Source organism: Humulus lupulus, chromosome X, assembly GCF_963169125.1.
Source record: "Humulus lupulus chromosome X, drHumLupu1.1, whole genome shotgun sequence".
In the NCBI taxonomy this organism is placed as follows: domain Eukaryota; kingdom Viridiplantae; phylum Streptophyta; class Magnoliopsida; order Rosales; family Cannabaceae; genus Humulus; species Humulus lupulus.
Window position 1 is genome coordinate 198,413,308 of NC_084802.1, and position 12,597 is coordinate 198,425,904.

Genomic DNA, 12,597 nt, shown 5'->3' on the forward strand with positions numbered 1-12,597 from the left:
CAACAACATCATAAAAACATAACAAACTAACAATGTTGCAGCAAATAATAATAACACAATAAACTAAAAAAAACTTTTAGAAAGATAATAAAATACAACAAACTAATAAAGTTTAGACAAACAATAATATATAATATAACAACTCTAACTTTCATCTCCATATTTTAGCAACCTATTCAAGGTTCACAATTTTAGATGAACTTGTTGAGTTATCTACAAAATGAAGAGAAAATATACATTAGATAGTAATGATTTGAAGAAAAAAAATATAAATTAACAATAGTAAATATATTTACCTGAATCAAAACATTGATATGCTTCTATCTCCTCTAATATTGAACTCATATCTAATGGCATAGAAGAAGATCTCAACCAATTCTGACAACATATCAAAGCTTGTATCATGGTAGGACTCAAAGAACTTCTAAAGGAGTCAAGCACCCTCCCTCCAGTGCTAAAAGCAGACTCAGACACTATTGTTGAAACTTGAATGCAAGAACATCATGAGCCGTCTCTGCCAAGATAGGATATTTTGATGAATTCATTTTCCACCATACCAAGATATCAAAGTCCTTATTTTTTCTATCCTCATTGCGTTCTACAAAGTACCTAACAAGCTCATTTTTCATATCTAAAGCATCATCTTCATCACACTCCTTATCAAAATTAGATTCAAACATGTTAACAGAATCATCATCATCTGAATCCACCATCGAGACTTTTTCTTGAATGGATGACACACTTTGATTATTACTAACTTCTAGAATTTTTTATTTGAGTTCATTAGAATAGTGGCTAACTAGCTTTTACAAACAACTCTTCACAGACATAATGATAGTATTAACTTCATCCTCACTATATAGTTTCTTCAAACAACATGTTATAAATTTTAGCTTGTACCTAGGATCAAGAACAACAACCACATAAAGAAGCAGATTTTGTTTTTCAATATTACCCCAATACTTGTCAAATTTGATCTTCATCCTAGTATCCATATCCTTCAACATTGATTTTTCACATGAACACCATTTCATGAGTTTCTCACGTATTAAACACACTTCGTGAAAATATGAATTAGAAGTAACAAACAAAGAGGCACTAAATTTTAGGGTGGCTTCATAAAATACTTTCAAAAACCTACAAAGAGTCACACAATTCTCTCAATCTTTAGAATTTGGTAGCCCCACTAATTTCCTCCCATTCCTATCTTCGTCACTAAAATACTGCATATAAAAACCATCTTCTTCTTCTAACAAATTGAAAGCATCAACATACTTTAATGCACGATCCGACAACATAAAGGTAGAGTTCCACCTTGTTGGCACATCCAAACAAACAAGAGCCTTATCCTATTTAGAAGTATTTTTCACACAACTTTGAAATCTTGCCAACCTAGAGGGAGAAGCTCTAACATATCTAACTACATTACGAACAGCTGCAATAGATTCATCCAAATCTTTCAATCCATCACCCACAATTAAATTAAGAATATGAGCTGAACACCTCATATGCAAAAATTCTCCATCACAAACAACACTCTTCCAAATTTGAAATCTTTTCTTAATGTGAATAATAGCCACATTATTAGAGGATGCATTATCAACTGTGATTGCAAACACCCTATCGATACCCCAATCTTTTAAACATGTTTCAATTGCTTTGCTTATTGTCTCTCCTTTGTGATTAGCAATTTGAAAAAAATTCAAAATCCTATTTTGCATTTTCCACTCATGATCTATAAAGTGTGATGTCAACACCATATAACAAATATTTTGAAGGGAAGTCCATGTGTCGGTGGCTAAGGAAACTCTTTGTGAATTTTTAACAAAGTAATACCTCAATTTTTTTCCTCATCATTATACAACTTCATAATATCCCTAGATATTGTAATGCGTGAAGGAGGAACATACTTAGGGCATGCAACACTACAAATAACTTAAAACCTTCTTACTCCACAAACCTAAAAGATAATTCATCAATGATAATCATTTTTGCACACGCAAGCCTACAATTAGATTGACTAAATCCCACAGCCAACAAATTACTACCTCCTAACCTTTCAGACCCATTACAATTTTTCTTTTGAAAACACAAAGTTTTTTGCTTTTTATCCTCCAATCTAAATAGATATTTTGGACACTGATTCATCAAATGACTCCTAAGGGTACTAGTTCCATATTTTCTATGACCACCAGCATAATCATTGTCACAATAATTACAAATAGCTCTAGGATCATTTGGGTCATCTTCATTTACAATAAAATGGTCATAAACATCAGAGGTTTGCCTAGCAATTTTCTTATAATTGGACTTAGTAGGCAAAGGAGGTTTAGAATCATTACTAGAATCAAGAGTATGCAACTGGTTTTCGCTTATTTAGGTGATAAGAGTATCAACAGCTTATGAAAACAAAATAAAATATAACATTTAATATTAAAGGTAAAAAAGTTATTAATAAAAAATATTAAATTTTTTCTAAATATATATATAATTCTGTATTTCATATCATAGTAAGACAAAGCCGAAAATTGTTTAATTTAAACATATTATATATATATAAACATATATAGTTATATACTACCAGTGCTCGTGAACTTCATCTATGCAGTAGCATATATATATTTTTTCAAAAATAAAAATAATATATACATATATTTAAGTATATGATACAACCATAATCTTTAATTTAAACATATTATACATATATATACATATATACATGCTCGTGAACCTTAATCTGTGGAGCAGCAACTTGACGAATGTCTTGGAACTCCTCGGCGGTGGCGACGGCAGCAACAAAAAATGAAGTGGGATAAGGAGAGTAATTGTAAAGACATGCACTGTTATGATATGTGAAGAGGGAGAAAGCAAGCGATGGTGACTCGGTGAGACTGAGTTGTGAAGAGGGAGAAAGAGAAGGACAAAGAGAAGCCAAAAGTTGCAGAGGACGGTGAGGCTGAGGGTGAAGAAGGTTAGTCGTGCTTGAGGGAGTAGGAGAGTTTCGGCTAAGACTAAGAAACTAAGTGAAAAGAGAGAGAACATGAGTTTGAGATTTTGTTTTCAGTAATAAGATGTTGCCCTAACAATAATGGGCTTGGATGTAATTGTAAACATATATGGGCTGGGCTAGTGTGATATAAATAAAAACTATATTTAGAAAATTTATATTTTTTTAAAGTGCGGTGCAGAGTGGTTTGAACCACATTAATTAATTTCTAAACAGCACCGCACCGCGCGGTTTGGAAAAAATTCAAACCACAACCACACCGCGAAAGGTTTCAAACCACATTTTGTGGTGCAATGTGGGCGGTTTGATGAACACCCCTAATAAGAATGTTTATGTTATCCATGAACCTTGTGATATTTTTTTAAGAGCCAAGCAAACTAGAAAAATGTTTCATTTGAGTCAAAGTCGAGCAAAATAGGTTTTTGATTTAATTCGTTGTGATATCTAGGGTGCATATTCTTTGCTTGCTAGTTGTGGTGCTCATTATTTTTTAACTATTGTTGATGATTGTTCTTGGGCCGTATGGGTTTATTTAATGTCTGCAAAATCTAAGGTGCCTCAACTTATTAAGGAATTTTGCAAAATGGTTCAAACTCAATTTAACAAACATATTAAAATTCTACGAAGTGATAATGGAACATAATTTACATGTATTTATCAGTTTTATGCTGACAATGGTATTATACATCACACTTCTTGTGTCGACACTCCACGACAAAATGGGAGGGTAGAACGTAAACATAGGCATATTCTTAATGTGGCTCGAGCATGAATTTTTCAAGCTTTTCTTTCTATTTCTTTTTGGGGGGAGAGTATCACGACGGCTGCCTATGTCATCAACCGAACCCCTACCCCATTGCTCAATAATAAAACACTACATGAAATTCTCTTTAGTTCACCTCCTAAATATGATGCCCTTCGTGTCTTCGGTTGTCTTTATTTTGTTAAGAATCAACCTCGTATAAAGGATAAGTTTGGCACTCGCTCTCGTCGATGTGCGTTTGTGGGGTATCCATCTGGTAAAAAGGGATGGCATTTGTATGACTTAGAGAAAAAGGTGTTTTTTTATCTCTCGCGATGTTATTTTTTGTGAACAACAATTTCCTTTTTCTAGTGAAGTCTCTTTGCATAATACTGATGATGTGTTCCAAAATAAGGAGTATTATGACCTTGTGACTCCGTTTGAGGATACTCCTTTACCAAGGGGGTGTGAGGAGCATTCAGTTGTAGTAGATGATATTGATGATAATGGGATTGAACAACCCATCACACCACCTGCGGGTGCTGGTAGTGAGGATGTGATTCGTAAACTTCGGCTACTGGGGAGGTTGTGATTAATGAAGAAATTGTTCCGCAATAAACTGGGCGTGGTCATCGAATAAAGAAACCTTCTAGTAAACTCAAGGACTTCATCACCAACATAGTTCGGGTTATAAACCCTGTCACATCACCTACCAATGCTCCATCAAAGTCCTCAGGTACTCCTTTTCCCATTGCTTATTATGTAAATTGTGATAAGTTTTCTATGAGACACACCCAGTTTTTGGCAGCAATTACTGTAGGCACTGAACCCACCTTCTTTAAAGAGGTTGTTAAGGATCCTGGTTGGCAGAAAGCAATGTAGGAAGAAATAGATGCACTTTAGAGAAACAAAACTTGGACTTTATAGGACCTACCTCCTGGGAAGATAACGATCGGGTGTAAGTGGGTCTATAAAGTTAAGTATCGATTTGATGGTACAGTTGAATGATTAAAGGGGCGCCTAGTCATGTACGGGATTCGACAAGTTGTCGGTATTGACTTCAATGAAACATTTTCCCCTGTAGCTAAAACGCTCACAGTACTCACATTTTTTGCTATAACAGTGGCACGAAAGTGGGAACTACACCTGATGGATGTGCATAATGCCTTTCTACATGGTGATCCTGATGAGGAAGTACACATGCAACTTCCTCCTGGTTTTAACTCTATAACTTCGGGTAAGGTGTGTTGATTATGTAAGTCATTGTATGGACTTCGACAAGCACCTCAGAATTGGTTTGCTAAGCTTTCAAATGCTTTGAAGAATATTGGTTTTCAACAATCTTATGTTGATTACTCATTGTTTAGCTATTCCAAGGGAGATGTTGCTTTACATGTTCTTGTGTATGTGGACGACATTATAATCACTGGTTCTTCTTCTTTGGCAATCAGGAAACTCAAGCAACAAATCAGTGAGATATTTCATATGAAAGACTTAGGCATTCTCAAGTATTTTCTCGGCATCGAAGTGGCACGTGGGAATGATGGTTTGTTTCTTTCACAACGCAAATACATTCTTGACATTATAAGTGAGGCTGGTTTACTTGGAGCTCGCCCTGTTTCTACACCCATGGAATAGAACCACCATCTTGCCACCATCAATGGCGTTGTCTTTGAGGATCCAGAGAAGTATCAGCGCTTTGTTGGGCGTCAAATCTACTCAACGATTACACGACCTGAATTGTATTACTCTGTACATATCTTAGCTCAGTTTATGCGAGATCCTCGTGTTGAACATTGGGACGCAACTTTGAGAGTTTTGCAGTATTTAAAAGGTTGTATTGGACAAGATATTCTGCTACTCGGGGATAGTGATTTTCAACTCTATGCCTTTTGTGATAGAGATTGGGCAAGTTGTCTTCTGACTCGAAAATCATTTACTGGTTACTTTGTTTTATTAGGTTTTTTTCTATCTCTTAGAAAACAAAAAAAACAGCCAATCGTTTCTCAATCTTTAGCGGAGGCCGAGTATCTGCCTATGGCCACTACTACATGTGAGTTAAAATGGTTGAAATCCCTTTTGGCTTGTTTTGGGATACAACATGTGCGTCCCATGCGATTGTTTTGTGATAGTCAAGCTGTTCTTTATATAGCGGCTAATCCAGTTTTCCATGAAAGAACGAAACATATAGAAATGGATTATCACTTTGTTCGTGATACTTTGCAAGATGGAACGATTTCTACATCTCATATTCAGACTGGTGCACAACTAGCTGATATTTTAACCAAAGCTCTCGGTACAACACAATTTTCTTTACTTCTTCACAAGTTGGGCATTTGCAATCTTCATGCTCCAACTTAAGGGGGAATATTAGTGGCATATCTCTTTAATTACTCCGTAATATTCTCTAGGCCTTGACCTCTCCAACTTAGCTTATTTATTTTCTAGATTAACTCTGTCATTTATGTAATTATTCTTGATGTACAAAGAATGATAGAATTAGTTTCTGTATAAATCTGAGGCTATACGGCCATATTCAATAACAGAATATACTTTCCACAAATCTCTATGGAGCGTTTGATGGCTTTTTCGTTAAAAGGTGTTTTTACACCAAGAGCATAAATCTTGGCTCTTTCCTTCAACCTGCTTTGAGCTCCTGATCTTAATATAGAAAGTGATGTTAAGGTAATAGTGTTTTTAGTTCTGTCACAGCACTTTGTATTTTCTTGATGAATTTTTTTTTGAAGATATATTTTTGAGACTTATTAGTTATCCTTCCATGTGTTGCTCTTGTTCATGCTTGTATTATTGTGACAATGTTGTTCACATAGACTAGCAAAACACACATTTACATAGAGATTGAGTTTACAAAGTCACTATGTATTTTGTGTACTTTCCTGTTTTTTTTTTACTTAATACTATTAATAGCAAATGCACATTTATACGAGAGAAGTAAGTACACTTTTTTTTTCATCAAGATATGGGGGGATAAAGAATACTCCAGGTGACGTGTACGACAATCACAGAAACAGCTGCGGTTACAATTCGAGACAGATCCCAAACTACCCACAACTCCATTTTCGATTACAGGTAAGAAATTTCAAAATCCCATCCCCAAACCCTAGAATCCTTCCACTTTTCAGTCTCATAATTACTTTTCGTTCATTTCTTCTTCTTCTTCTTCTTCTTCTTCTTCTAGTGGTGCTGAATCATGGACGTCGATCCTCGTCACTACGATCACGTTGTGAGTTTTGATAATTCTCTTTCTCAATTGCTAATTGATTAAGTATTTCTTAGGGTATAGCAATAGTACACATTGTATGAACTTGTTGACTTTTTTTTTTTGATGTAATTATTATCAGTCATTACAGCCCTAATTCAATTTTGCCATTTTTTTTTATTTCATTGTGAATTATTATGTATTGTTGGTTTCGATTCTCATTGTGGTTTCTGGACATCATTTATGGTTGTGAAATGCATCCCATTATCTTCAATTTAGGTAACAGAGAATACTAATTAGTAATTTCAAGTGTCAGTTTGGGGAACAAGTTTAGTTGACCTGATATTGAACTAAACCATGCCAGAAAATTGGGCTGTATTTTGAAGAATTAATTGTTTATCAGTTGACATGTCAATGCAATTTGTACTCGTGGTGATAATTGGGCTGTATTTTGAAGAATTAATTGGTTTTATATAAAGGTGAACAGATTACTCGGATTTGCTCAGTCTACTTGATGTAGGAAGATTATCTAGTTATTTGTTATTTACTTGCTATTTGGTTGGTTGTTATTGTCTTGTTGTTTGGTTTTTTCTTTGTTGTGATAAAATTTTAGTCTGTGTGCGTCTGGCTGTATAAGCCTAAGAAAGAGAATGTAATGGGAGAGACTTGGATATTGAAGAGAGACAGAGATTGTCTGTCTCTCCCAATCTTCTACTTCATTATTACACTCAAGTTTTCCTGGTCGTGTTTAGCCAATATTATTAATCAATATGTTTACGAGTTATTTATTATGTGTCTAGACCTCACATTAGAAGACGAAGACCATTCATTTCAATTTTATTTTTTTTAATGCTCCAAGTCCAGTTGGATTGATAATGTGTTATTAACAGGTAATCAGTGAAAATGATATTCACAACATTGTTATATCATACCTTGTTCATAACTGCCACAAAGAAACTGCAGAGTCATTTATTGCTTGCACCGGGATGAAGCAGTCTCCTGATTACATTGAGGACATGGAGAAAAGAAAAAGTAGGCATTAGTTGTAATCCGAAGAACTATAGTTTATCTAACAGCTCATTTTCATATTTCATTGTAGCTTAACTTGACGTATATGGTTAATTGCCTGTGCTTATTGATTGCCTTTTTTTCTTTTTTTTTTCCTCAGGAATTATAAATTTTATAATGGAGGGTGATGCACTCAAGGCCATTGAACTGACAGAACAGTATGCCCATGACTTACTGGAGAAGAATATTGAGTTGCATTTTGATCTTTTGAGCCTTCATTTTGTTAATCTTGTAATCTCTAGAAAATGGTGAGCAATATAAACATGACATCTCTAGAAGCATGTTGTATGCATTTCCTATTTTAAATTCTTTCTTTTTTGGCAGCACAGAAGCTTTGGAATTTGCTCAGACTAAGTTGACCCCCTTCGGAAAGATGGAAAAATATGTTAACAAGCTTGAAGTATGCTTCAAGTTCTTGTGCTTTGTCACACTCCATACATCTTGTTCTCTATCAATATCAAACACAATTTTTCTGTGATGCAGGATTTTCTTGCTCTGCTTGCTTATGATGAACCGGAAAAATCTCCAATGTTTCATTTTCTCAACCCCGAGTATCGACAGGAAGTTGCAGATAGCTTAAACCAGGCAATTCTTGGTTTGTTTGCTGACTCAGGTCCCTGTTTTATATTAACTGTCATTTAGATATTTGTATTGTTAAATTTGTTCCTTATTTTTTCTGTTCCTAATGATTGTCAGCACATGCAAATCTTCCTAGCTATACTGCAATGGAGAGGCTCATAAAGCAAACAACAGTTGTCAGGCAGTGCATAAGTCCAGAGACTGAAAAGGTTATTTGCACTCTGTTGTCCACTAATATTTACTCTGTCGGGCAGTGGTCCTTATTATTCACTTGTTGGTTTTATAGGATGGGCTTCCACCATTTTCTTTGAAAGATTTTCTAAGAAGCTAATGGAGGAAATGTATGCAAGTATTACTGGCATTGGGCAGTTGTGGCGTTGGTACGTAACGTAGTAGTCATTGTGCTTGGTCACCAGTAAAAGTTGCTGAGATTACCTTCTCATGTATCTCAGTTGTCCTTGCTTCTTTTGCTTTGTGATACAGAACTGTAAATGTGATTGGCTCAAACTCCATGCTAATTGGTTTAGCCTATATGGTTTTTGATTCAATTCCAGTCCAAGGGTTGTATATGTTGCCTGCTTAAACTCTATGCTAATTAATCGTTCTATGAAACTCTCATCCATCTGTTGTTCTACGTTCCCTTTGCTCTCCCCATTCTGTTGAAAAGTTAGCATGCCAAAATGGGGAAAAATAAAAATTCCCAACAATTTGTGCTATTCGGATTTCTTAATGAGAGACACAAGGACTTCGGATGGCTAGTGTTCGAAAGGTTCCCAACTATGTAGTCTCTGGTTTTTGGTCTACTTTGGTGTGTTTATATGGTTGGTTTTTATATGTTTATTTGACAATTGCTGTAATAAGTATTTGATAAATTAATTTCGACTTATCTTTATAAAATTAGAACTAATTACAAGTCGTACTTGTATTGTAACCTTCGGTCTTAGAGAAAGAACTTTCATCAAGGTCACTTTGATATAGCCGTTACTTTAATACTTTGGTAAGAAACTGTATGTGTTTGGTAAATTATAATTTAAAAATGTTGTGAGAAGCAAAATTAATATTATTATAGTATTTTGTTGATATATATTACTAAAATAAAAAAAAATTATAAAAAATAAATAAGTAAATACATAAAATAATTATAGGTACTTTATTGCACTAAAATTTTAAGTTGAGTTGTTCTAAGTTTAGATTCTAGTTTTAGATTTTGTAAATTCTTTAATAAGTTTCATTCTATTTGTTTAGCAAACAATTTTAGGGGAATTTTCCTATTGGAGTTTAACTTTAAGCCTTACCGGTAGGGTTTTCAGTCTTTACAACTCGTGAATAGTTTTCAGCGCGATTTTTTTTATGACCGTGCATATTGTAGCTATTTAGAGCATCCTGCAAATTTTCAGAAAATTCTGAATAGTTTACAGTACCGAAAACTAGGTTCAAACATGTTGCACACGTGATTAATTTTTTTTATGTGAGTGGAAAACATGTTTGAATCTAGATTTCGGTACTGTAAACTATTCGAAATTTCCTGAAAATTTGCAGGATGCTTTAAATAGCTACAATATATACGGTCATTAAAAAAAGTCACGCTGAAAACTGTTCATAGGTCGAGAAACATTGAAAGCTCTACCGGTAGGGCTTAAAGTGAAGCCCCTATAGAAGAATTGTCCAACAATTTTATTGTAGAACTTTTTCCAAAAGTAACCTTAAACTTTTTTAAAAGTTGTAATTAAATTTAGCCAACTTTATTTGATTAGCATTTAAAGTTTATTAGACTATTTCAAAATATTTTTTTTGTCAGGAATAACTTTATTATTATTCAGACTAGAAAGATAAAATGTACAAATTGGAGGAGGATAATCCTCTAACCAACATAAACTCTTCCTCTAGCCAAATAGCATGTAAAAATACTCTAAAAAATTTAGACAAAGAAGTTTACATATGGTAATCAAACATAACTGTTTTAGAGCAACTGCAAAAATTGATTTAAACTAAAGGCAACATAAAAAGTAATCTCAATCATCTGCCCTGATAATACCAATGCTTCAATTTGGAAGGTCATTAAAGTACATCCATCACAAAAATAAACGAAAGATAAGAAAATATTAATGAAATCAAGTTGAGAATTCTTTTGGGGATTGTTTATCCAGTCAAATGACCAAACCTAAGAATAGACCTGAATAAAATTTTCTCTGTAATTGAATTCTAAATTGTTTAGAGAGAATTATAACACGACACAAAGAGGGGGAGAAATTTCCTCAAACCAACAAATCTCGTCATCTAGCCCTAGGTCGTGCTTAGCCAATTTATGAGCTGCAGTATTAAACTGACGACTAATATGAGAAATAGTAGCCCTTAGAAAATAGGCAATAAGACTCTAATATCAGCAAAGATAAAGCCTAGTTATTGTTTAAGGACATAACAAGTGAAAGAGAGTCAAAAGAAACTACAACAAGAGAAAGGCCAAGTCTTTGAGCCTAATCCAGTCCCACTAGTAATGCTAGTGCTTCGGATTGAAATGCTGATAATGCCCCTACAAATAAACCAACCAATATTAATTAAAGAATTAAAATTAAATTAATAATTATATAAAAGTGATTAGAAAATGATTCTTATATTTATATAAGAATTAGATACAAGCATTGTACAATGCATGTTTGCTTAGTTTTATTTATATAATTTATTAAATTTTTATCATTGTCAAATAAATTTTAAATAAATAAATAATATTATATGTAAAAAATGGCATAAACATATTACTTGAAGAATTAAACCAAAACATTGTTTATAATTTTTTTAATTTATAACATTTGAATTTAAATTTATATTAATATAATTATTATATGTGTAATCTTATATTAAATATTATTATGATAATGATATTTTATAATATTTGAATCATATTAATATAATTGATAAATATATAGTCTTAAGTTAGTTTTATTGGTATATTTAATTAAATATTTAGAATATTTCATTAAAGTTAACAAAACAAACTGTTAAAATTAAGAATTTTCGTTATCAATACACTTTTTATATGGAAGAGATATGTGTATTTCTTATTTATATTTATATATATATTATTTAAAATGATTGTGCATTTATTTTTTTATTTTTGATAATTATAATGAGAAATTACATAGCATTATTAATTGTTTTTTATATTTTTCCAAAACTTAAAAAAGAGTGCCTTAAGTAAATTTTATATGAAAAGAAGAGGTTCCAAGTTTTTCCTCTTCCAAGTTCAAATTGCCATTAAGTCTAAAAAAGAAGAAAAAGAAATTTGTTCAAACAACAGCAAAATTAATAAGATTCTAATTTATCTCTTTTATAAACAAAATGTGTAGATATTTTAACGTAATATTCTACATATTTAACGAAAGAATATACTTTTAAAACAAATTAAAAAAATATATTGATTAATTATAATAATATAAATTCAAATATTATAAAATATCATTATTATAACTAAATATTTATTAATTATATTAATATAAATTTAAATGTTATAAAATATCATTATTATAATAATATATAATACAAAACTAAATATTTAATAATTATATTAATATAAATTCAAATGTTATAAATATTATTATTATTATAATAATATAACATCTAATATATAATCTTAATTTTTATAAAATTTTGCTAGAATAAATATTTAGTAATTATAATAATATAAAATTAAATATTATAAAATATCATTATTATAATGGTTTTTTTCTCCAGCAGTCTTTATTATTTATATTTTGTAACACTTAGGTTCTAAAAATTTATTTTGTATTAGTTAGGTCCCCAATTTTTTCAAATCGTATCATTTAGGTCCATAAATGCTATTTTTATTTATTTTTTCTTTCAAAATACATAAATAAAATATAAAAAAGTGAAATAGTCTTAAAAAAAATTAGACCAGTTAATTTTTGACAATACCAAATATGACATTGAAAAAAAATATATTTTCACGACATTTAAAAAAATATT

At 32.0% G+C, this 12,597-nt stretch overlaps 1 protein-coding gene across 2 annotated transcripts; it reads left to right on the forward strand.

Annotated features, from left to right (window-relative positions):
- Positions 1–6,410: 6,410 nt before the first annotated feature.
- On the forward strand, positions 6,411–9,589 carry LOC133803884 (uncharacterized). Of its 2 annotated transcripts, XM_062242026.1 has the most exons (9): positions 6,411–6,434; positions 6,728–6,839; positions 6,949–6,993; positions 7,860–8,001; positions 8,138–8,285; positions 8,362–8,437; positions 8,521–8,650; positions 8,734–8,825; positions 8,903–9,589. In XM_062242026.1, the coding sequence occupies exons 3-9, from the start codon at positions 6,961–6,963 to the stop codon at positions 8,945–8,947; spliced, it is 666 nt and encodes a 221-aa protein (XP_062098010.1). In that variant the 5' UTR covers positions 6,411–6,434; positions 6,728–6,839; positions 6,949–6,960; the 3' UTR covers positions 8,948–9,589. The 2 variants fall into 2 exon arrangements, with proteins under 2 accessions (XP_062098010.1, XP_062098011.1); XM_062242027.1 differs by lacking the exon at positions 6,411–6,434 and having other exon boundaries at positions 8,521–8,632.
- The last annotated feature ends 3,008 nt before the right edge of the window (positions 9,590–12,597 follow it).

What these genes read in the sequence shown, in the direction of transcription:
- LOC133803884 (XM_062242026.1), top strand. Translation starts at nt 6,961, where the DNA reads ATGGACGTCGATCCTCGTCACTACGATCACGTT. An exon ending in GGACATGGAGAAAAGAAAAA is followed by an intron (nt 8,002 to 8,137) that starts GTAGGCATTAGT and finishes TTTTTTCCTCAG; the next exon opens with GAATTATAAATTTTATAATG. An exon ending in CTTGTAATCTCTAGAAAATG is followed by an intron (nt 8,286 to 8,361) that starts GTGAGCAATATA and finishes CTTTTTTGGCAG; the next exon opens with CACAGAAGCTTTGGAATTTG.